The 26,826-nt window shown below is 38.4% G+C and overlaps 1 protein-coding gene across 1 annotated transcript in view; it reads right to left on the bottom strand.

Moving 5' to 3' along the window:
* The window catches only part of lsamp (limbic system associated membrane protein), a 628,552-nt gene extending 602,298 nt beyond the window's left edge, over nucleotides 1–26,254 (bottom strand). The window contains exon 1 of the mRNA XM_015341696.2: nucleotides 25,947–26,254. Coding sequence (XP_015197182.1) covers nucleotides 25,947–26,010 — 64 coding nt within the window. The 5' untranslated portion in view covers nucleotides 26,011–26,254. The remainder of the gene's footprint in view (nucleotides 1–25,946) is intronic.
* Nucleotides 26,255–26,826: the final 572 nt, after the last annotated feature.

The following is a 26,826-nucleotide window of genomic DNA, read 5'->3' as shown; positions in this document are numbered from 1 at the left end:
ATTCAGTGCCTGATTGGATCTATGCATCAGTGCTGCCAGGATGTGTTCATATTTAGGGAGGTCATACCTGATACTACTTCTAATGTTCTTTTCTTTGACAATGTGGTCCATTTCATACCATAACTTTCTTGTGATTTGTAAATCTGTATTATGTTTGACATCTTTAAAATTGTCTATTTTAAAGATCTGAGTGCTGTGCTTCTTCAGTGTCTCAGTACTATACATATGCAAGGGTATAATTAGATAATAGATATATAGATTATATTATAATACAGATCTATATTTTTGCATATTGTGTGTGTATGTATAATATTACAATATATTTTGTATTAAATAAAACATGAAAACATTTAATACTGCCGATCTTCAACAGTCTGTTATTGCAAATCATGCACAGATATTTCAGGTTTATTCTGTTTGTTTGTTTTTAAGCAAATCCTGAAAACTATTGAACTATTATGTAATGAGAGTTCAGATTTCATGAATGGGGGCATGAAAAAGGGGTAAAAGAGAAGGTGTCCAGCCAGAAAGCCAGATGGGTGAGAGTGTTTCTGCCCTCAGTGAAGCAGCCACGTCTTCTGCACAAGCCGGCTGTTTCTTACCTGAAACTGTCATCGCCAATCCCCAGAGCTACATTAGCAGCCAATTACTTCTATGAATTTTAAATGCAGCTTCTTGTCAGAAATAATTAGTTTCAAATAATAATAATTTTGCAAAAAGCTTTTTTTTAATTATAAAAACATTTAAATGTGCCTTTTTCTCCTCGTCACTCTCTGCCAAGTATTTTAATGCACTCCCTGACGCAGCAAACTGACACAACTTCACAGTATGGGCCACGGACTGGTGATTAAGCTAATTTCTCAATTGATTAATTTTTGTAATACACTTCTCCATTAAAATTGATCAGTCAATCAAGCTGTGATTTGTTTTTGTTTTTTGTTTTTTTCCACAAGGACAGTGGTTAAAGATGTCAAAATAACAGGTTCCCAGTTCAAGGAAAAAAAGCTACAGAGTTATGGAAGTCTGTCTCCTGATTAATCAGAATTGGCTTTGTCTCATTGTGGCTTCACACAAATCCATGCCAGCACCACTGGGGATCACAAACATTGGCTCGAAGAAAAGGCATTTGTACTCCTGAAGTAAATACCAATGGCACTGCACAGCTTCCAAAGTGAGTTCTGAATCACTAGTTCCTTTGAATGCACATTTTTGTGCATATAGACTGGCCTATGACTGCAATTCATTCTACAGTATATGACCCTTTTACAAACCTACAATTCTTCATCACTCATTATCATTACTACAGCATTATTCCCTGGAAAGGTAGAATGGGACAGACTTTTGGAGCATGTTCACACTTCAGGCAATCCCTACAGGGTGCTGTTTGTCTGTCAATGTGGATGCGTCATGATTCAAGCTGGGCTGTATTTAATGAGAGCATAAGAAAGGATTCAGATCAGAGGAGACCATTTGGCTCAACCTAAATCATTTAGTCATTTCATTTATTTTAGATCTGTTGAAGCATGGCAGGAGGGTGGGGCCTGTCTAAGTGAAGTGTCTCCTCTGAATCAAACCTTCAAACAAGCTTGCTGCACTCTGTGTGAAGATGTTCTCTGTATGGAGTCCACACAAGGTTCCACCTCAGATGCTTCACTAAGTGCATCTATTACCCATCCTTCCATTTTCTAACAGCTGCTTCCAATTCAGGGTAGTGGGGGAGCTGGAGCCTATTAAGCAAGCAGGGTACACCCTGGACAGGATGCGAGTCCATTGCAGGGCACACACAGACAAAAATAGGGGTACAATCACCAGAGCCAATTTACCCAGGAGCCATCCAACCATAATGTTTTTGGACTTTGGGAGGACACAGGAGCACCTAGAGGACACAGACGTGAGCACAGAAGCAGACAGCAGCCACAGGTCTGGAACTGAACCCTGGACCTCAGTGCTGTGAGGCAGCAATGCTTACCATTCTTGTACTGTAAGTATATAAGTGTTTAAGTCAGGGATGGGAAAACCAGACGTAACAGAATTTTAAACATGTTAATCTACTGTACATTACAAAAATTTAAATTATGTACATTTTAATTTATTCATTTAATCTGGTCTTTAAAAAAAGCACTTACATGTGAGTCTGTTAAAAACCTCCACCTAGAAGAATATCAAGTTGATATTCCTTTTGATTATGATAAAAGACTGGACTCTTGGCATTGACTCCGCAGGAAAAAGAAATTTGTCAGCTGGGACAAAATCCAGCATCTGTTGCATTTTACAGGCCTGCCCAATCATCTTTTCCTTCTGTCTGGCACTAGCAGTTGGTAGTCACAAACCTTTCTAGTGGCAGACATGTTCTCTTCTGATTGATGCACTTGATAGACTCCCAATGACAGTCACCAGTGCACAGCTGGTCATAGGAACAGACATTTCTCTCGAGTAACGTTGGATGAGCCTGCAGGGCCATTTTCCTTTTAAATCCTTGTAGAGCAGCAATATCTTTACAGTCAGATTACTGGTCTCCTGATGTATGATTCCATGTATTTCTAAAAAGGTGTCAAACAGCGCATGTTGTCCTTTGCTGTACAATAAAAACACCCCATAACAGGCCAATTACAGGTTCTAATGAACTGTCTCGTATCATTGCAATCCCTCTAACTCTGAAGCGTGGATTTTTACCTTCATCCTAGCCGTGTTTTCACATACTGTACTGTAGCACCAAAAGCTTTCAGGTTCCACCCTTAGTCTTTATTATATTTACCCTTAGATTCTGTGTGTAGCACAGTAGTAGCACCTGTTAGGTTAAAAGGTTTTGCTAATGCAGAACAGAAAAAAAATTCAATGTCAAAAAATGTCATCAATCAGCCCGTACTCTCTTTTCTACTTTTCTTGCTCAGTCTACTCAGCTTTTATTTTTTGGCGAAGCTTGTTTTCTTCATTGCCACAGTGCCCTTTTATAACCCAATTAAGAAGGTTTCCACTCTTTAAAGCCATACTAGCGTTTTGACTCGGGCAATTCCAGAAAGAAACAAAACAAACAAACAGAAACAAACAACAACAAAAAAACAGAAGCGCAATTTTCAATCAATTACGTCTTTGAAATGAAAGCTCACATACTGTGCGTACATGGTTCATATTGTTATAATAACATGAACCATGTTATAAGGAAATGGAGAATGTCAAACAAAAACTCCAGGTGCACAAAACAGGGTAAACTACTGGTACTGTATGTGGGTTTAACAAGTCAATACAGCATGCAAAGAATATCATGTGACCTTGTATTCACTGCCTAAAACTGGGACAAAAAATCAAAACCTGTACAGTTTTCATTTGGTCTATACAATGAAAATTACTGGGATTGTTCTGATAAAGGTAGATTTCCATAGAAATAAGTTATTTTTTACTGTTACGCTTCTGGTAATTGATTTGAATACATTTTCCTCTTGTATTACATAAACTACCACTCACATAACAAAAACCTATATTCACAGTTGTGTTTCTGTTATGAATGATGATGATATGCTTTGTAAAACAATATACAGACAGGTATATAGATAGCTTGTGCTTACACAGAATAACTAAATGTCCACAGTTTGATATGAAAGAAATCTTATTTTCTTAATTCAAAGCTCATCTATTGAATTGAACTTGAAAGTAACCAACCAAACAAAATCTAGTGTGATGCAAAAGGCCAAACATTAGACATAAGATAAAAAAATGATAAATTGCAGCAATATGTGTTTTGAACTCATAGCACAGAACACAGACTTTCGGCTTCTTCCTCTTGTTTCAAAGATCTGAAGCTGGTATAAAGCAAAGTCAACCCAAAGTTCAGAGTTCCATTAGGTCAAATCCATTATCACGAGCAAGTTCAAGAGTTATCGTCACTAGTATATCTCATTGTAGATTACTCCTCTGGCACTGGAGACAAGGTCTGCTTACTATACTTACTACAGGCTTTGAAATGCCGAGGAAGTTGTAAAATCCTTACAGATTGTAATGGGAAAACCATACTGATTTCTTTTTGGATCCTGAAATGAACTTCCTAAACTGCTCATTCCAGAACAACAGCAGTCTGTTCATTCATTTCACAAAATATAATATATTATTATTGCTGCTTGTGCAAAATACCACTGTCCCATTTTTTTGTCTCAGAGGCAGTGCTTTTCAAACACAAATGAAGAATCAAGACAGCTTGGTCACCACCAGTCAACTCAATTAACTTCCAGTGTGATTTAATTTCATACTCCCAGTGGTCCATCAAAGCTTGGATTCAGCTTTACCTCTGCTCGTGCTTCTTTGCATATCTCTATGAGCACACAATGCACACACACCCCTCCCAGAGGAAGCAGGAATACTTCAGTAAGACATGCTCAAGAAAACACACATGCTGTTTTAATGAAGGTTGTCAAAAAGAGGGAGATCATTCAATAGGGCGTGGCCTCTGCTGTACTAAGTCATATGCTTCAAGTTCCTTGTAAGCCACAAATATACCACAACATTAAATTACCTCTTTCAACTACTATTGAAAAAAATAGCTAGAAAGGTATGTCAGCTTCCTTAACATAATTTAGGTGGCAGTGACAGAAAATCGAATGCTAGTTTCTTGTTTCGGAGACTAATAAACCTCTCTCTCTTTTTAAACAAAAGGGAAAAAAAGTAATTCAAGTCAAAAGGCAATTTTTATATGGACAGGGTTGACTGCTCTAACTGGGGTTAAATGGTGCATATGTGGGTGATTTAGTGGTTTAAGCTCAGCTGTATTCATTGCCTTTACTTTCATTACAGCATACAGTACAAATTCCCTAAGCACTTAAAATGGAAAATATGTAAGGCAAAAAATATTAGAATTTTTGCCATGATTGTACTGTAAGTATTGAGTTAAATGAAATATTTCACCAAAATTCTCTTTGTCTAAAATTCTCAAATCCATTTTTGAACACCGACTTCACATATCAGAGGTTGATCTTGAGCACTTTAAGTTAGCTACAGTGTATATGAAAAACCATAATATTTAAAATCTAAAGATATTTTAAAATTTAGAAAAATATGTGCTTATACAGTATTATGGAATGAGGAAATGTAAAGATTTATTGCTACACAGAAAATTTCAATAACTGCCACACAGATTTTACAATGCCGTTCTCTTCATGACATGCACTTTAATGGCATATACAGTAGGAGCAAAAAAACACCAGTCCTAAACCTGAATTGGGTGACAATACCCAGCGCTGAGCTTAGAAATTGTCTAATTAGAGTTTGAATGCTAACCCTAACCCTACCCTAACGGAGCATTTCTTCGATATACTGTATATATATGAGCTTCTCTGGGCATCGAATTTAGACATGTTCCCCAAACCAAAAAGTATGAGTGGGAAACAATCATGACGATTGATCAAAGTCCTTGCAAGTGAATAAGATTCAGTAGTGGTTAGTTACAACTTTTGATCCGACCGACTCAGTTTCGGGATTCAATTACTACGCGGTGCACCTCCCCATCCAGGCCAAGAGAATTTCCGGAAAAAAAAAATCAGATAGGCGCAAGAAACCACTCGTCTTAAACCTGAAGTGGGTGCCAATATCCAGTGCTGTGCTTAAAAATTGTCTAATTTACAGTACAGGCTAAATAATGTTATCAAAAGGATGAAATGTTAGATGAACGTGATTAGGAAGAAGTGGTAATCTCGACTTTTCAGGTATGATCCAGTAAGAAATAAGGGATAAACTATGTATAACAAACAAAACATGAATTTAACAGGAGCTGAAGAGGAGCTAGCCTCATCATTTCTATTTTATTATCAAATTGAATCACCTCCCAGTCATTTTAAAAGGATATTACACATTTGAAAGTAGACATAGGAAATGTCTAGCCCTACATTCAGATTTATTTAAAGAGTTTAGAAGAATGGTTGAGATGGCAAGTTGTACATTATATCTTCTCTTCTGTTAAATCTCAAAATACCCTGACTTTCCCCATAATGAAGTGGTAGGCAGTATTTTTTCTGTGTGTAAACTCTTTTAAAATACAATGGCAATAAGATACCTTCTGTATTTATGTATTTTTACCTTTTCCGTTATAAAAAATTGAGAACAGTACAAACTCTATGAGACAATTTAGTCCATCTAACCCATTCGGTGACTCAATTGATCTCCTGTTCTCAGTTTTAAATAAATGTCTGTGTCATTTCTGCTTGTATCCTCTGGTTCATGTTTCACTGTTCATTATTAAGAGGTCCACTGGGTAGACTATCTTAATGTCTTGAGATTTTGAATATTCATATCATATCACCTGGTAATCTTCTCCATTCAAGATCCAACTTATAAGATTCAATTCAAGTTTCTAGATGAACTAGAGTGCCAGACCAAATAAGTGTACCTATTGTATAACATAGTCTTTTCTAGCAAATTCTAACAAAGTCATTTCTAACACATAACCCAGTTTCCTGATCTGTTCTGATATACTCAGTACTCATTTTCATGCATTTCTATGTCTTAATTTATAAATATTAAGGAATATCTGTACATAATGTTCTAAACAAATGTTTAATTAAACTTTATCAAGGTTATGAATAGATGTGAATGCAACTATTACAAACATAAATGGCAAAGTAATAGAGAAGAGCTTAAACATGAAATTGCCTGCCTTTAATCAGTAATATAGTCAGGATATTAAGGACACTACACTCTGCCTATTAGTTAAGAGACCATTGCCCTAGTTCTAAAAAAAGATTCAATTACAATAATTAGAGCATGTGAAAAAGAGGACTAATTGAGTTAAAATTGTATCTTAAAAATCACATTGCAAATGGAAATTCATACTGTAAGTAAAGATAGAAAAGCATCTAAAATGATTACAGTCTTACAGTTATCCAAAAATAATTTGTTTAGAAATAGCAATTCGATATACAGTATGTGAACAACAAATTACAGTCCATTATCTTTACTTTCTGTACTTTACATTCTGTCTTACAGTATGTGATACTGTTCTGTGCATGCACTTGACAATAAAATATAAATCTAGAATTAGATAATATAAAATATATATAATATTATAAAAAGAACTATAATAGGGTGCAGGATTTCAGCATCACATGTGCAGACTCAAATCCAATAGCAAACGTTTATCTAGGAAAATAAACTGAATTTTAAAACATGGTAATGAGCCACAATATTTAAAATTCAGCATTATGTCTATTTGCTTAGGTTGATGTCTATGTCAAGGTCAAACACTACTTATTATAGTCTGAGAGGAACATACAGTATACATATCGATATTTGGTATAATACATACATTCAAGTATTACTACAATAGGAATACCACAATACATTCAAGTGACTTCATTGCATAAGCACTAAATCACCTCATTAGTGAGAGAGCATTAGTAAGGAGGTGAATCAAATCTGTTAAACGCCTGGTGAAAATCAAAAATGATACTTACAGAAAGGAACCACTAGGCCCCACCTATCAAGAGAACAACACCTTTGTACAGTACCGTTTATCACGAACATTCAGGAGGGGTTGCAATGATCAAGTTCAAACTGAGCTATCAATAATTCACAATCATTCCTGGTGTAATTTCCTGTCCTAAAACACTATAAATACTGTAAATGAACCCCTTCGCTCCCTTGCATACATCTTTTTGCATCCTACTTCCATCCCATCTACACCTTTACAGCTGCCTCTGGGTCACTCATCTTCTACAGGCAGGTCCCAGCTTTCTCATCCTCTGGCCAGGAGGTTAGGCCTCAGCCAAGTGGGTTAAGCCGAACTTTGACTAAATACTCCATAACTCTTTCAGCACATGTAATTCCTGGGTGTTGTTATTCCTAGAGAAGTCACCTCAGGCAAACTTGCCATTTGTGGAGCGAGTCTTGTTTAATGTTGTGCACATGGTCCTGATGGACTTCAGCGACAGTGATGCAAATATGCAGAATAATATACCAACTGTTGCGGACACAAGAATGAGCAATGAGGAGGTCTACGTGTGATGTTCTGGGAAACAGTGTTTGCAGTAACTGCAGAATTCCTTCTGTATTGTTTGATGGCATCCAAACTGCATGGGGATACACTGGGCACATGACTGTCCAGGCTCTGGGAGAGCATAATAAAGAATCCACAAGACAGTGTCTACAAGCTGCTGTAAAACACGCATCACAGCTGTGCAGCTTGTATTGCTTCCAGCAGTGGCCACACATGCTACTAGCCTGTGACTTTCACAGCAGATGCCTTGTCGATTGCATAATGTTAACGACTAGAATGATTTAACCTAACTCATGTCTGTTCAATAAAATGTCAGTGTACCTGCTACAAACAAGATGTAATTTTCCTAATAATATTTTTTTCAGTTAGAAGTGTTTCTTTTCATGATCAGTATATACAAACAAAATTTAATCATTAAGAAAAAACTGCCTGCACCATTACAGTGTCTGTAAAATATATTAAAGGCTATTAATCAATCTTGAAGGACAGTATTAAATATCAGATTTAACAGTACATTGCTTTTCTACAGGGTTGACCACATCCTAAAATGTCCTGAGGCATTTTTCAATAATTGATAATTAAAAGTTATTAATAATAACAGAGAAAAAATATAATCCACAGTCACTGAAGGACAACATGCCACTGCAGAACCACAGAATCAATTAATCATTGAAGTACTCACAGTGATTTCTAGCAGAACAGATACAGCAGAAAACATTAAATCACTCTTTGTTTCTTTTTGTTGCTGTTTTTTTCTGCTGTGATATGTGTTATGTGCATTTTTCTCTCTCTAAGCTGGACATGGATGGGAATTGTACGCAACAGACCTATGAAAAAAGCTTAAAAAGTCTTCGCAACTATAAAAGAAAGCAATTTATATAAAGCTGTCTGAAGTGGAATGCTGAATACAAAATGTCAGAAAGCTGTTTATAAGCCGATGTTAAAATAATGTTTTATTCAAATAAATAAATATTTAAATGAAATAAATAAGTCAAGAATTATGGCAATGTCTGTCTCCCCCAGTTGTATACAGAATGGCACAATTACTGAATTCTCAGCAAATGCCTATAAGTCTGATCTGAGCATTAAAATAGGGTTACATTCACTCCAGGAAAAAGCATCAACTCTAAGTTCAGAAATCAAGATAAAAAACTAAGAAGGATGATACAGGTGCCAGGGGACTGGAGAGGCACATGTGGCTTGTTTTTTTCTAATTTTATTAATGATTCAGTTAAGATATAATGACATTAAATTGACAGCCGTCTCAAACAGCTTTTCAAACAGGCTGCCGTACTCAGCTGTGGTGTGTACTATGTCCTTTTTACTAACGTGGCTGTGTTCACTATATACTGTATACACACACCTACAGACATAAACCGTTTTAATTAATTAAAAAATCTATCTGAAATGGGCTTGCAGATGAAAGCATTCATCTATACAAAGGCATGTGAGGTGACATCATGTTATTTGCAATTTATTTGATCTGTATGAGCATATAGCACAGCAGTGCTCTATAGGCTGATGGGTAGAACCTGGGCCGATTTGAGATTTTTCCCAAATTGAAAAGGTCACTAAATCTTGCAATATATTGGGTGGTCCTTTGTGCTTTCTTGTTTACAATCAAATAAAAATGTTTCTTATAGTGTCTCCGCAAACCACACAGCAGAAAGGGCATCCAGATCCAATTAGTCAGGGATGGACTCACGCCAAATCCCCTTAACGAAAACATTTATCTGATCCCACAGGCAATACTAATAGTAAGGACACCTGTTGTTGAAAGAAGCGTACAGTATATAGAATTGATTGGTATATGCATATTATTCATATGCAGGAATATGCATGGATTAAACACAAATATGGAACTTTTCAACTTTACATCATCTCACTCATTAGGTTAATAGAAAAAATCATAGAAAATTGCAGAATGTATAATGAAAGGAAGAGGAGATCAAAGTGTGTATATTAATAGAATTTGCTAACATGGTAAATTTACATGGTAAGCTTTTGTGAGCCACTCATTGTTAATAAAGTCTTTTAAAGTTTTTCTGTGGCATAAGTAAATTTTAAAGCATACTGCCAGTTAAATGATACACAAATTCAGCCCCAAATGCAATTTCATTGTTGAAAGATTAAAATCGACCCCAGAAGATACTATTCTGCAGATATGTCTCAGTAACTTAGCTACTCTGCCTAGCTATATGAGAGGCACAATTCAATTAACTCCTCCACAGAGGTAATTCAAAGCCATTTACTACAGTTATATTTCTGAATACTTAATATTAGCACCTGAAACTTCATGCCTGATTTTCACTACAATTGGATTTTTCACTACAATCAGATTCTGCTGTGTATATGTGCCTTACATACTGTAGGTTAAGGCAATATATGACAGGAAGCCTAAGCTAAACAGTCAGGTAACACTACAAAAATCCATCTAAAAAGCTGAACACTCATATAACAGTATTAGCACCTTCTAGCCTGATCTTGTCAGATCTCAAAAGCTAAGCAAGGCTCGGCGTGGTAATTATGGGATAGGACATCTGTAAAGAAATACAGGTGTGGCTGGGTCACCAGTAGTTAGCACTCTTCCCTCTGGATCAGAAGTTCTAAAACCAATACTCCACATTGGTGACTGGAGAAACTATACTGTAGGGGGCGCCATTCTTCTGATGAAAACCAAAGTCCTAGCTATTTGGTCATTAAAGATCTAATTGCAATGTTTGAAAGCCTAGAAGTGTTTAGCTGGGTTATTGGGGTTAATTCCAATTCAGGTTTGCATAATCTGGGCTCCTTATGTCAGGGCGGATCTGTGGCTTAGGTTCTGTGCCTGTGGCTGGAAGGTTGACGGTTCAAATCCCGTGGCCGGCAGAGGAATCGTACTCCGTTGGGCCCCTGAGCAAGGTCCTTAACCCCAACTTCTCCAGGGGCGCCGTATAAATGGCTGACCCTGTGCTCTTTCCCTGTCTGTGTGTCTCATGGAGAGCAAACTGGGGTATGCGAAAAGACAAATTCCTAATGCAAGAAATTAGCCAGCAGCCATATCACCCTGCAACTCACAACTGGCGGCCCACTGAAGCTAAGCAGGTGTGAGCCTGGTCAGTACCTGGATGGGAGACCTCCTGGGAAAAACCAAGGTTGCTGCTGGAAGAGGTGTTAGTGGGGCCAACAGGGGGCGCTCACCCTGTGGTCCATGCGGGTCCTAATGCCCCAGTATAGTGATGGGGACACTATACTGTGAACTGGCACCGTCCTTCGGATGAGACGTAAAACCGAGGTCCTGACTTTCTTTGGTCATTAAAAATCCAAGGGCATTTCTCGAAAAGAGTAGGGGTGCAACTGGCCCTGGCCAAATTTCCCATTGGCCCTTACCAATCATGGCCTATCTATGAACTCTGCTCTCCTCCCCACTGATAGCTGATGTGTGGTGAGTGTTCTGGTGCAATATGGCTGTCGTCGCATCATCCAGGTGGATGCTGCACATTGATGGTGGTGGAGGGGAGTCCCCATGAGTGGGGTGTCCAGAAAAGCGCTATATAAGTGTAAGCAATTATTATTATTAAATTGTATATGGCTAATAAAGTGATCTTATAATAAACATCTTACTTACTGCAACCACTGACAACATTGCAGCACACTCATGACTTTGGTAAGAAAGGTACTGTCAAAAGTATCATCCAGACTGGGATTTGTATAGCTGTCTCTCAAACATCTCCTAGTTCTCTGGAGCCAACCAGAGGCTTGCAAACAAATCCAATCAAATCACAAGTCGAATCCCCCCGTGGGCTTAACTAAATTCAAGCTACTGTAAATTCAATGATACATTTCAGCATTGAGTCAACACAAAACACTAATCGGTAAACTGTTGTGGGTATTTAGGAATGCTCTACAAAATTACAGATACCATGTTTAAAATTAAAAAGATACCATTACCATGACCATAGGGGCCTGAAGCATTTTGCCATATTGTCTTGCTGCCTACAGTTCTAATAGAATATAGTTATACATGCATTAGCCTGCTACTCTTGTGTACAATGTTATATATGGTACCTGTAGACGTGTAATGACGTCTAGATTCTCTGAATTAGTACTGTCAGTTGTGAGTCAACATTACATCACATTCATATACAGTACATATTTGAAATTACTGCATTCAGATATGGCTTTTAGAGGTGTCCTGCCTGTGCTCATCTATGAATTTAGAAATGCGCCTTCTCCAGAGGATGAATTAATTTAGTTGCAAAAGCAAACAAAGGATACCTTAATTTAATCTTGCCTTGAATATTTTTTATTCTGGTTTACGCATTACTTTCTACACTGTGATGAAGATGATATGGAGGTACAGTACTCAGGGGCATCACTCAGACACAATGGGACATGAAGATACCAGGACATGCCTGGACTAAGACGTACAGTATCTTGGAAAAACCATGGGAAACCAAGATGAGATGGTCTGGACATGTTGTCAAGAAAGATCAGGCAGACAGCAGCAGAGAAGTATACAAGATGACCACAGATTCAGGATGAGATGGTGTGATGAGGTAAAGAGTAATACAAGTGAGCTGAGAGAAAATGAGAGAGCACTTGAGCAACAAGCAGCCTAGAGGAAAGGGGACTCATCTTACTGACAACACATACGATCAGAACTGACGCTGAAGAGCCAATAACAAGGATGAAGGTCAATGTATCTTTCCAACGAGGGTGCAATTACCAAAAAACACATATGCATTATTTACAGTACATTATAAAATTGATCTCATTTTAAAATTGAGTACATCATAAAATTGAGTATGCGATGCAGTGATAAATCCTGTACTAGAAGAAAGATAGAGCTGGAAAGGGAAGGGAAAACATCAAGTGCAGAAATGACGCCTCCAGAAAGGCCTCTCCATTATAAAAGCCAAATAAAGACTTAAGAAACAATGCATGTCTGGTATGAAAGCTTCCGAACTGTGCTGTCCGGAATAGCCTGAGAGACCACCTTCGACCGTTCATGCATCCAGACACATGGGAATCAGAACAGCCTCTTACTGTGGGGCCCAAGAGCATCTAAAAAGCATGTACTGTACAGGAAAGGAATGAAAAACACTCTCAGCACCACCGTGTTTTATATTGGAAACAATTTACTTCTGCTTTCAAGACATGCATACTGCACTAATGGGCACAAAGAAAAAAAACTTCACTTTATCCAAAATTCACGAGGCTGTTTTGACATCCATTATTTATGTAAGATTACAAAATGTTTAGCATTCCTTTGCTGGCCTGCTTCATGGAACTGAACAATTTCTCTTGTGCTGCTCATTGACAAGCTTTTCATCTGCCTTTCGAGCTGCTGCATTATGTTTTTGTACCAAATAGCAAATCTGTGTACAGTACACGTTGAAAGCAACAGTGCTTGTTAGGAAATGAAAACATACAGTACAGTAACACGAACAATAGACTGAGCTCAAGAATAGAGAGTTCAAGAAAAAAAATTCAATAATGAAATTCTCCAATTTTAATAAAGTTGCCAGGAGGCTGATAAAATGGCTCAATTTTGATTAAACTTAGAATCCAAGTACATTTATGTTACAGAACAGTGCAATGTCATCATCTTCTTAAGTAGGCTATGGAAATACATGACAAACTGACTTCTCAGGATTTATCTGCACAGCATAATTGAACATTTTAAGATAAGAAATACACAGCGAACATGATCTCATCCCAGGGCTAACTTTCTGAGGCACTCTTTTTCTGCCTTACTGCTGCTTGCACTGCTTAAAAAGAGTCAGGAAGACGCTCTTATTCTTACTGACTCTTACTGGAATACAGGGGAATACAGTGCAGAATTATTTGTTTATTACACTTCTCATCACAAGCACAATCAGCAACCCATTGACGGACTCCAATAGAAGACTTCAAAGGAAGTGCAGATGCATCTACAGCACTGCAAGGAGGTGTCAATGTTAAGGACACATTCGTCCAGCTGTAACAGCTACCCTATGTTCCAAGTGGGATGGAATATCACACAAGATACTGCCCCTTGTAATACAGTTCATTCCATTTGGAGCTCCTCTGTCACACGATTTTACTTCTGCCTCCACTCTCCTCCCTGTAAAAGTCACCACTTTCCTCCTCCATAATGCTCTCCTCTCTGGATTGCTGTCATGTTCAATATCCTGCACTTAAACTACACAAGAGAATTCTCCTCAAGAGACCATTTCCATGACTAGCGACCCAGGGTCATCGCCCCTGTCCCCGAGGCAGCACGGCGATAATTGGAAATTAAATTAATTACTTGACATGGGGGAGGTTTTCTTTATTTTCCTGTCTTATCCAGATTGAATCTCATGCAAATAGACCTACTCCATCATAACCTAAGAAGGTGAGAGAGTAGACAGAGGGCTTAAGTGAGTGGAGGCAGCAATTTTGGTCCTCTTCTCCAATACAGATGTCTATCACACCAGACCTTTCTTGTTTGGTCGTGAGGAAGGAGGGGCCTGTTTTAGTTGGGTACTATCTGAAGGGGTTGTGAACCCTTTCTTAGCACCAGACTGGGATAACTAATGATTGCAAAGGTGAATATGGACACCTATAATCCTCCAACTTCCAGCTGGAAGGGGAAAGAGATGTGAACAACGAGACAAAAAAGCTTCAGTTCAACTACCTGTCAAACATGAAATATTAAGCGTGTAGGTGAGATGAATAACAAAGCACTTAAGCTCATGCTTTTTTCTTCCTTTCCCTATTTATGCTTTTCAATGACTATTGGCTTGTTTATTGGATTTTATTATTTTCCCCATTAACAAATTCCTTTCACATTTTATGAAATCAAAGTGGTACAAAGATGAGACAATTTTGTACTTGAAAAGTGTATCTTATTTCTGCAATTTGTCTATTTCCAACTCTAAATGCAGGGAAAAAATATAATTATCATGAATTAATTTTCATTATCATTAATTCATCACAACAACAGCTTGATAATTCATACTCTCACTTTCATTAGTGGACACAGGTCAAATCATAAATTCACTGGATATGATCTCACATCCACATACAGCATCTGACCTCTTATTCTGTGCCGTTGTTTTGGTTTTTGGCATTGAAAGTGATAAAATATCTCATACGCAGCCTGTTTAGAGTTTTGCTGAGCAGAAATGATCTTTTTCAATTAAATACCAGTCACCACTGGGTGAATACTTTTTTCCTAATAATTCGAAAATTGCTCACCCATCCTAAAAGGCAAGGATATAAAATTTCTTCTGGATTAAAAAACAGCATTCTATGAAATGAAGCAGAATATGTAAATTTACAGGAATTAATGTTTCATGAATGTATTCATAATGCAAAAGAATCTTTTAGCTTAATGACTAAAATTAAATAAAAATATTTTCTCTCTCCATGTTATTCTTTCTCCTGGAAGACACAATCTAAAATGAAGGGAAAAAAAACTAATAGATTAAAACAGGCTCATTGTTATTCCAGAGTTCCAGTCTTCACTAATGTTACTAGTTATTATCCTAGCAATTATCCTAGTTATCTTCTCTTTCATTCAGTCTTTGTTTTTCCACATGGTGCAATGTTCGCACTTTCTCAGTCTCTGTAGTCTCATAGGAGCATACCATACCCTGTCTTCTGACAGCTCCGGACGTAATGAATAGAATTGAAAAAGAACAATGATAGAAATTCATTTAAAAGAAATCCAAAAGGCAGGAATACATCGAAAGTCCCCTCTCTGCTGAGATGAAGAGTTAATCAACGTGCAGACTTGTGCCATCTGCTGGACAGCAAGTGCAAAAGAGCTCATTGCGACAGGTGAGCTGGCGCTAGAGTCTGATGAGGGAACCACGCCTTTGTCCACATCACGTCACTGATCTATTGCCATGCAACGGTGGGCAGGGCTAGCAGCTGCTACACAGTACCAGCCACAAGGAACACAAAACACCACGCAGTGCAGCCCTCTTGCTGATGTAAACTTCCACAAAGAACAGTTATAGGTATTGCCACCCTACAAGAGTTGGCAATACTGAGGGGTGCAGAAATGCCCCTGCCTGATGTCTCTGTGAGCAGCTGAGTTACAAGGGCACAGGTAATGAAAAAAGAAAGTAAAAAGCATGAGTAATTGGAAATAAATGTTTAACTAGCATTTCCTCTACGGTGCAGAGTGCAGACTGCATATTTTCACAGGAATCTGTCCTGCCCCACTGTCTTAATATTCCTCGCCTACTACAATCTGCCCACTCTCCTATTTTTTATATTGATGAACAAGAAAAACTAATCAATAGCCTCTGAAAGAACTGCACATTCTGAAGCATTACGTTCTGGGTCCTCAGCAGTGTGTTTAATCATGGCTTTTTTTTTAAAGGAGTTCATCATCAGTCTCATGGCACGTACATGGGAGAATTCTTGGATAGACAATAAACTGCCTAAGCACCCAACTGTATAAGCCTCCACTCTGGTTACTGTCAATAAAGAAAGAGCACCCACACAAAAATACCAAAAGGGATTATTCCATTAAATGGCAGGAGCCCATTTTAGCTTTCAGAACTACATTCTTTTGTTTGGTATAGAGATATCAGTACTACAGGTGAACATATTTTCAGGGACAGCGTAATTATGGATTTCGGAATTCGTAATCATCAAGCAGTTCACTTAAAATTTCTTCAGTGTACCTGGATTTTTGCATATGCTTATATATGAAACGCTTCACTAGTTGCTTCATGTAGACTTGGGGCTAGTGGGCATCTTTGTGCCCATTCTGGGAGTGTCCTGATGTGGTTAAGATTTAGAAACAGGTTTTCTGTTTTAGTCTACTATTCTTAACAAGGATAACCCTTGTTCTTCCCTAGTATCCTTGCTAAACAAGAACGTTTGTTACAAGAGGCAGCAGAAATAGATTTGGTGGCCTGGTTGTGGTGAGGCTGAAAAGATGTTGGTACTATATTGGGAGGCTATAAACTTCCTTGTCTTCAATTCCTTCACCATTTCTTTAATTCTCATGAAGGAGCTTCTAATTATTAAGATGGAAATCAAATGAATGGTGTTCACAACAGAAAAGGTGAGATCAGAGAGTTCTCTTGTTGACGTGATGATTCCATAACTACATGGTAATTCTGTGGTAACTACAGTACCTGCACTTCTTCTGTAAAGGCATTCTGAAGGTAGAGAAGGCTTTGTTCTGTTTCCTTAATAGTTTAATAAAAATAGGATCACACAAAGAACCATGCTGCCTTGATAGCAAATCTATAGTGCTTATTAAGTGCGGGACCTGGGATAATTACAGAGGACTTGAGAGGTATTTTAACAGAATACACCAGATGAATGTATAGAACATAAAAGGATACATTTCCCACTGATAATACTGAAATACCGAAGTGTATGATAAACACAACAGATAACCTCTTGGTCTGATTTAAAATCTAAACTGGAGGACATTAAATGTTTTCTCAGGGGAAAAGAAAAAATGGAAAAATGAAAGAGGCACGGATATGATATGTTGGGGATGCCCTCTTCCACAACCCAAGGTAAGAAAGACAGGAAGCAGCTGGCAGATGCTGCAGATGTTAAGACTCCCTAATGAAGAGATACTGTATGTGGATCCTGTGCAGACGCAGGAGTAGGCAGAAGACATGGCAGGCGAACAATCCAATGCGAAAGGCGAGTTCGTGGTCCAAAGGAAAAGGTGATTCAGTATCCAGGATGTACTGTACGATAGAAGCAAACAATCTGAGACGAGAGGTGAGGTCCAAAGTCAAAAGGCAAAAAGGAACTTGAAAATCCAGAGTACTATGAGGTACAGTAATCGCCAGGTAGAGCAATCAAGGAGTAGACTCAATACCGAGCAGCACGAAGCTTAAATACTGCAGCCAGCCGCACGGTAGGGCATCTGGTGCTGAGTTAACACGTGCGGCAGCGCTTGTAATCATCGCTCTTCTGCTGGCACTGATAAGTTCTCTTGGGGGCTGGTCTGGGCAGGTTGGTGGTCGTGACAGCAGCTTCTTATAGCCTCGATCTCACTTGAATGTGGTTCTCATCTGAGGGTGCTGAGGAAGACTATTCTATTCACTTTATAGTAAAACTACTGCCAGAGATGGTGACCCTGATTAGCCAACACCCAGCGATGAAGAACATGTACTGCGCCATCTTCTTTACACTTTCCCCCTACTTGGCATGACGGAGATTCACACCTGTTCTTCCTGGGTTGCAACCTGCTCACACTGCAGCGCGTACGGTGCATTCATCTGAATGAACAGTTCTGACTAAAAGGTCTTATCAACAGGCTATGCTAGATGGCAGGATCTCCTCTTTTAAAAGTGAGTGTGCAGCATGTCCTCACTTTAATTTCTCATTGTCCAAGATGCCCATTTCAATCCACTGAAATAGCCCTTGCTGCTCCTTCTCAGTGATGGTTACCAAGCTGCTAGCAATTTTCAGGTACAACACCTTTTATTCTCAGAACTAATTAGAGCCAAAAATTTGGCTTCACAATACCCTTAAATTGTTTGTCTTCATTTGTGAAGTAGTATAAAAGCTGACAATAGTTGTTGCCTTTTTTCTTTTTCAGAATTTAAGTACAGTAGCTCCTTTTCTTTTTTAGCGTGAGCTAAAACCCCTCACCCTTTCTTGTATTTGTATATTATTTTCTAACTATAAAAATGTTTCTAAAATGCTGATCTGTAAAACACTTAAACCAAACCCTTTCTCAGTTTCACAATATTTAAAAAATATTAACTTGGAAGAGACAGCGTGCTGTGTATCAGGTATCTCCAAACAAGACCGCTGTTACCCGCTGTTTTCTGACAGAAGGAGAAACAGCTCAGCTTACAAAGGGTTGCTTTTCATATGCCAACAATAGAGTTCCCAATAAAGAGGTAATGCTGAGAAGCAATTCTTGACTGCTTTGCAGTCATTTTAAAATCCAAATCTTCATAAATATACACCAATTTTTTTAAAGACAGAAAATATACTGTAATTGGCACCTGCAAATCATTAGTGCTAAAAGAGATTCTTATGCACTTATTTTGTTAAAATTTGACTATTCAAAGCAGGTGTGGGATGTTCAAGTGATGTTTTCCTTCCTCCTGGATTTGTAGGTAATTATTGAGCGAACACTTTAATCCCTTTCTTTTCCTTAATGTGTGAATTTTTCTAATATCAATACTTGTTGCCTTAATGAGTTGCTCTACTCTCTCTCCCGTCCTAAACAATGTTCTGTGTTTGAGTTTTGTATGAGAAAAATAATAGTGATTTTCAGAGTAGAAAACCCATAAACTGAAGTAATAAGCATTGAGTACATAACATCTAAATTTATATGGATTTTGAAATGACCAACATGTGATACAGAAGTAGTATTTTTTAAAAGGTTAAAAACCGACAAGGACACTGGAGTTAAGCCCTTTGAGAATAATCTGGTTTCTAGTAGCTAATAAATCACGATTCATTTTAGTTGATTTCTGAAGGATCCTAATTAAACAGCAGCCATAGGATTAGCTGGCAACACCATCCGCATACTCACCAGTCCCCCTAATACAAGGCACCTATGTACTGTATACAGTATTTCTTCTTAATTTCCAAATATTATTTCTGTTCCTCAGCCTGAGTAGGATTTAAAGGATTAAACAAAGGTCCACTTTAAAAAAGCCCGTAAGACTAACCAACAGCTGTCTTTTGTGTAGGTCTGAAAAACTTCCCTTGCTGAAGTTACGTCATCTCCATTAATCCACATATTATCCCAGTTGCTTGACTCTGGACTCCAAACTGCTACAACACCTTTTCTTTTGTGTAAAAATAAAACCTGGACAATGCTCAAAGGAAGCTCTCACAGGAACATGGCTTCATCATTAAATTTTCAGTCAGCATTTTCTTTTAGCCTTTTGTTTACTGTCCTAAAGCTCAGGAATGCTGACACTAAGAAAATGCTTAATACCAAAAGAAATGTCAGTTCTTCAGTCTAACAACAATAACATCTTTTCACTGATAGTAACAGTTTAAATGCAACATCTCGAAGGTTACCTTTCTATCTATTCTCACTAATCATTCCCAAGAGGACAGGTGGAGTTTTTATACACAAGTACAAATCGTGATTGAAAACAACACAAACTTCCTGTCACCTATTTTTCATTGAATTTTACTTATTTTTTATAGCAATTCTGTAAACATTCTAAAAAGTTAAACTACTTTTAATTCTAGTTATTTACATTGTAGAGTAACTGAGTAACATCAGGACATGTACTGTATATCTTCCAGGAAAAAGTGTCCCCATCTCATCTGGATAGCCACTTTTTATTCCTACTGACTGGTAAATCATGGTGCTGAAAATTGAGTTATTTAAGCTGTACGATACAGCACAATTTTTATTCATGAAATTTATGGGAGAAACTTCTGCTTCTTTGTCACTTCAGCTTAATTTCCTCAAGGATACAGACAGATACAGGGGATATGCTACTGTTTTTGTGTGCACCACAGCAGTTGGAGGAAGAGGATAGAAAGTATTCCTTCTTTGACCTAATAGCAAGAAACAACCTTTTTAACTCATTAAAACTCCACGACCAGTAGTATGTGGGTCACGTTAGAAGAAATGTAGTTATTTAGTTGCCAACAGCAACTTCTTTCCTGGAATATACTAGTAAGATCCCTGCTGGTTCCCTTTAATGCACATCATATACTGTTGGACTCTGTCAATATGTAATTCTTTTTGAAATACCAAAGCTTTTTTTTTTTACTGCCGAAGCCATTATGCTGTGAAAATCTTTTTTTTCGCTCAGAGAATTATGACTTCCATTGAACATAATTTCCTCTCTCTTGCATCAGAAAAAAAAACATTTTTGCAACATTCTATTTACTGTATTTGCAGTCCAAGGAGTAGTGTGCTGTAAGCTCTGAACAAACACCAAGGTAGTAAAATCTAGCAATAATCCATCACTAAAAAACTATTAAAGCTTAATCGAAGGACAGAATGAAACTTTTAGAATGTATTAATTTCACTAACTTAAATGTATTTTGATTAATAAAAAACACAACCTATGAGCTAATGCACTTTAATGCTGATATTATCACACTTTACATTTCCTTTGGTCAATTTGGATATTTTTAACATTGCTTTCTGTTTCATTAAATCACTAACAAGACAGACTTCTATTTCAAATGCACTTTTCGTCAAAAGGGATTCCAAAACTCTTCACAGGTAGGGCAGAACTGTGCCCATCACTCGAGCAGCTCCTCTGTGCCAGAGCACAGACACTTTTCCCCAGCAGCTAAACGTACCACCAGTCAAGTAGAGAACTTTCTGTAGCAATTACTTAGCCAGGAAAACTAAAGGGATATTTTTAGATTTTTTTTGTGTGTAAAAATCTTTAATTGGAATTAAGCCATGGCAACAGATTCAGCCTTCTCATTCATTGGAACAATGTAATAGAATCCCCGATTGTCTCCAGCTATCAGGGCCTTGTCCTTCATCCAAAACATGGCATTTGCTACACCGCAAGGTCTCCTGTCAACAGGCAGGGGCACTGATGTGGAATGTCTGGGTCAGAGTGAAGTGTGATGCCCAATCGGTCCAGCAAGGTCACCCCCAGCAGAAGCCTTGATAATCAGTTTCAGCTACTGAGGTCAGGGGAGCCAGCCACAAGACACTTTTACTTGCTTAACATGAACTTTTGTACTTTTTCTTATGCATGACTAACATTCCTGAAACCATCTTGTTTCATTGTTATAGATAATCTTAATCTACTCTATGCTATTTCATTAGCACGGAGTGCCTACTGTACCTGCACCCAAAAGTTAAGGACACACACATTTTTCCAAAAAATATGTATTTAACATAAATGGCATTTCAGATTCACTTTATATACAACAGCTTGCCTAAATCTAATTTGCAGTGACATTATTGTAGGGTTACTGGCAGGACATTTTCTGACAAAGCGAAAAAAAGAAGGTTAAAAAAGTTCATTTAAAAATGTAATGCAAACATATAACATATAGTGTTCTATTCTTTTCAAAGGGAAAAGTCTTTGTCTGCAGTACAAAAGAGCAATTAATTTTATCATAAAATATTATTTCCTCTTGTATTTTTTTTAAATATACTATAGAAGCTTACAGGTGACTAAACCTACACACGTGTAGATATGGTTATAATAAGAAGCATTAAACTACGTTATGCAAACACATAATTTGCCTTTTAATATCATTATATATAGTGTTATATATTTATATATTCATATATAGATTGTACACTGTATATAAACACTCACTTCTGATCAAACTGTAATTCAAAATAATGAATATGCATTGCAACAAATGCATATTTTCGCATTTGTTGCAAAAATGCAAAAAGGCGGAGTGGTGGCACTGTGGCTCAGGATCTGCGCCTGTGACTAAAAGGTTGCCGGTTCAAATCCTGCAGCTGGCAGAGGAATCCTACTCCGTTGGGCCCCTGAGCAAGGCCCTTAACCCCAACTGCTCCAGGGGTGCCTTATAAATGGCTGACCCTGCGCTCTGACCCCAGGCTCTCTCCCTGTCTGTATGGCTGTGTGTCTCATGGAGAGCAAGCTGAGGTATGTGAAAAAAATTAATCATAATGATAAAATTATTATTGCTTTTGGTGCTTTACTGTTCACCTTAATATTGTGACAACAACAGCACAAAACCACAATTCATGCAAAACTGAATGTCTATAAAGGCTGGGTGTGACCTCTACAGAAGGCCAGTAGCCGCCTCAGAACATGACTGGAAAGACTACAATAGCAGTGGTTTACATGACAAGCAACAGTCTCTTCTGCACTGTGGTTCATATGTGGAGCATCTGAAGAGGTCTGGGAGGGCCACGGAGTGCACAGAGTAACTTGCCGGCTCTCTCAGAGATTAAGATGATCTAAACAGAAACATCCTGCACAGATGGAAGAAGACACCTCGCCATTTCAGCAGCAGCCACCATGAGTGCAGTGTCCTTACAGGTACAAAAAACTACATGGGATTCCATTCAAGAGGCCTTTCTGTTTGCCCAGTGGAGTGTGTATGCACACATCTCTTGAGTCAATATTCTCACAATAACACCAACCGGGTTACTATAAACATCCAGCTGCTCCCCAGAGTGGAAGACTCTTAGGTTGTGTTTAACCTGCGACACCACCTGACAAGAGAGGGCCTTTTCAAATTTCAACAATTCCACTGGGCTGTCTGCAGCCCCGTATAAAGGTACAGCTCAGACTACTGCTTTCTAATGTGTTCATATAGTCAAGAGACGGGCTTACAAATGACAGGGTTCCTTCTGGGGCTCTAAGGTGAAATCTAGAAATGGGAACTCAATGCAATTCAAAGGTTCAGCTGGAACCTACCCATGAAATTAAAAAAAAAAATCAACATGATGGATTTCACACACATTTTGATGAGTACTCAACCAAGCATCTTCCCTGCAAAAAACAAAAAGCCTGCTAACACAGAGACATAAAAGCATCTTTACTTGTGTGAAAATTGAGTGGATGTGTTATTCAAGAAATGCAAAATTGGTTCAGTTAATAGAATACACAATCTATTAGGAAAACTTTTTTTTTAATGAAGCAGTGGATGGATGTTGTATGACAATACCTAAAACACCCACCACCAAGATCTTTGGTTTACATTGAGGAAGCTTAGAAAATAAGTGTGATAGGAAATATTCACACCATTTGTACTAAAAACCCATTATTTTTCTCTTTGCGATAACCAGCTTAACCCTTGCTGCTGCATATCGTGAAAGCTTAAAATCGCAGACAGCCATGCACATAAAAGCCCATTAATTGCGATAAAAATAAATCCTAGACTTCATCATTTTTGCTATTCCTGCGATGTCTGTGGCCTTTCATCCCCCCTGACTTGAGTCTTTTATTATTTTTAGCGTAGACAGCAGTCCAAAGCCATCACCAAACATGCTACAATATTATGGCACTTATCGTCTCCACAATCTAATTTTACAAATCTTGAGTACTACTGCTGCTTTAGAATCATTGCCCCTGCTCTAGTACAAGACTGCTAGAACAGTACAGAGAGTCCTGTTATCATTCACCCATGGCCTGAGGAATATTAATAATCTGTACTATTATGCACATAGTTAACAACATTGGCTGTTCAAAAAAAAAAGACATCTCCATAGAGAAATTAACAGTAGTTTTTTTACACAAGCTCATCAAGCCCAATTCACTGTACAAATGAGAATTATGCAAATAGTTCTAACTTGGTTATTTAGAGGGAGATAAACTGGGCAGACAAGGCCGACAGAAGAAGCTGACATCGTAGTGAAAAAGACGAAAACAAAAGGTTAGCGCTCTGAGAGCGAGGAGTTCCTCCAGGTGAGACCCGGCCGCAGTTGGTAAATCGTGGGTCCGAAAGACTTTATCCCAGGAGGAGAGAGAAATCTGAGCGAGGGAAAAGCGCCGTGTGAAACAAGAGTCGTCATTATGAAAGTGGAACCAATTATTCCGCAGACAGCAAAGGCAAAAAGCAGTTCAAAAACACTCAACACTGGTAGCCAGGCTTTCAAAATAAAGACTGAATAGGGAACACTGGACTCTCACTTGGGCCACATGCATTTTGAACTAATTAGTACTGTACAGTATGTGTTTTAAGAGGGGCTAAATAGGGTGTCGTGGACTTCTTTAGTTTAGACCTTGGATCATAAAAGGCTAATTAAAATGCAGTCAGCTTCACGTAACTACTAGCACACACACGATGCGTCTACCTGAACACATCAGGAGAAATCAGAGTTTAGGGTCGAGGTAGGAGTAGGGGTGGGGTTGGGATTTGGTTACGAAGTAGCGCAGTTAGCTACTGTAGTTTACCGCAGTTACTAGAACATGACAGCTGTGCTTCACTGCATGTGTCTCCGGTGCATTAGGTACTGAACTCGTCCAAATCAAAAGTTAAAAAAGGGGGTACTGAACTCTTCTCCACGCGTCGCCGTTTGTGACTTAGAGGAATAGCTCTGTCAGCGCCAGTCGTGAATGGTAACTTTCTAAAGATGAAAATAAGTTCTATTTGAGCCGTAGAGATCAAAGACCAGTTCAGCCCTCAAATGATTAAGATGTATGGTGAATATTCAAAAATGTTTTCTCCAATGGCAACAAATCCCCTAAGGACCTGTCATTTTTCCATGTCAGCCATTACAGCTACTTAGGAGAAGACCTAATGTCTAATGTCTAAACTTTAATACTAATAATAATAATACTAAATACATAATTTAATACTAAAGAAATTATGTACTTTACATGCAATTTCCCAGCCACATGTACAGTACAGTACAAACAAGCCACAGCAAAATATTTCGTGTTAAAAATAGTATGGTAAAAATGTTTTTTTTTTTGGGAGGGGGGTAATGATGATCATTTGAATTCGCTCTAAAAGAAATGGACGAGGTACTCGCACCCTGACCCAAACATTCTTATTGTAATATTATTTTATTGTAAAATCCTAACAGGCGGGCTGCAAAACTGCTCAGACCGCTGCACTTTGACTGTCCATTATTTCTGAGAAGTTTCGTGTGCAGCAATAGGTAAGTAGTGAGCCGATTGCGCTTAAAATCGGTTTGCACGCAACGATATAAAGACCCGTTAAGTGCGCTCAGGGAAGGCTCCGGACTGCGTTAACAGTGCTCCTGACATTCTCCATCCTATTAACCTGTTCATGTCCCCTGCCCTCTGGAAGGCAAAGCGAGCTACAATGAATCTTCTATGTTACTTAAATTAACTGACAAGAAAACATACTCCGCGGTAACTTGTTATTGAAAATGTTTCCTCATTGGGAAAACAATAATATTGCTTCACATTCAGCACTTGACAAATGCGCCTGCTCTGCTACTTGAAAAAGCTATTCAGACTTTAAAGATTTCTGTATTTCGTGTTAAAAGAGCGTTAAAGAGAGCAAAGGGACAACATCTAAAGAGTTGTTTCTTATAGAGCTTACTGCTTATCTCCACATTGTGTAACATCTAGTAGAAAAAAATTAGATGCACCCCCAACCCCCCTACCTTGAAATCCGAACAGGAAAACGAACCCCAGGACCCAGATGCTGTGTATCCAGTAGCTGTTCATGTTGTCTGTCCTTTTCTGATGTGGCTGCTTCTCTTCCCCCAAAACACACAATCCAGTATTTCTGAGGTCTCCTGTAGATTTTTCCCTTCAGCTGCAACTGTTGTCTTGTTTTACTCTACCGAAAGGCTGCTCAGCACACGAAGGGCTCCAATGTTCTCTCCCAGCGCTGCACCACAGCGAGACTGAGAAAAGCTGGAGAAAAAAGCACACTCCCGTTTCAATCACGGCCACTTACAGTACTTGCTGGCTACATTTCTCTCACGGTCTTTCTGTTCATCACTGCCACCTAGCGCTCACTCGGGGGAAATAAAATATTCATGGCAAGTATACCAACGTTGTTTGACAGCAAAACTCTTCAATATTTCTTGAAGCCATCTTCGGAATATTTTATAAACATAAATACATTTTGCGCCTGTAATGATTTACCCCGCTGCTGTTGGCTATAACAGTTACTATGATACAAAGAGGCTGGAGGGCAACGAAATGGAAAAGTTGTAGGGTGCTCTTTTTTTTTTGCCAAGGGATCTTAAATGCCCACAGGGAGATCTTGTTCCTCCGTGTAATCCAATGGACCTTTCTGCCACAGACAACTTTGTAATACTAGGCTTGAGGCTGTGGATAATGGCTGGCTTGAAGAGGAGAGATGCACACACAGAGCCACTGACAGATTTTTTCTCTCCAGCAGCCTGCCTCTCTTTGGTACCATAGTGCTCATGTGGAGAGGCTCGTCAATGTAGGGTAGCACCTGAATCCACTGCTGTTTGGATTTTTAAACCAACCTAACAGGTGTAAACCAGGCCATGTAGCTCCCTTATC

This window comes from Lepisosteus oculatus, chromosome 5 (genome assembly GCF_040954835.1).
Source record: "Lepisosteus oculatus isolate fLepOcu1 chromosome 5, fLepOcu1.hap2, whole genome shotgun sequence".
Lineage (NCBI taxonomy): Eukaryota > Metazoa > Chordata > Actinopteri > Semionotiformes > Lepisosteidae > Lepisosteus > Lepisosteus oculatus.
The sequence above is the reverse complement of the archived record's forward strand: the minus strand, read 5'-3'. Positions and strand labels throughout refer to the sequence as shown.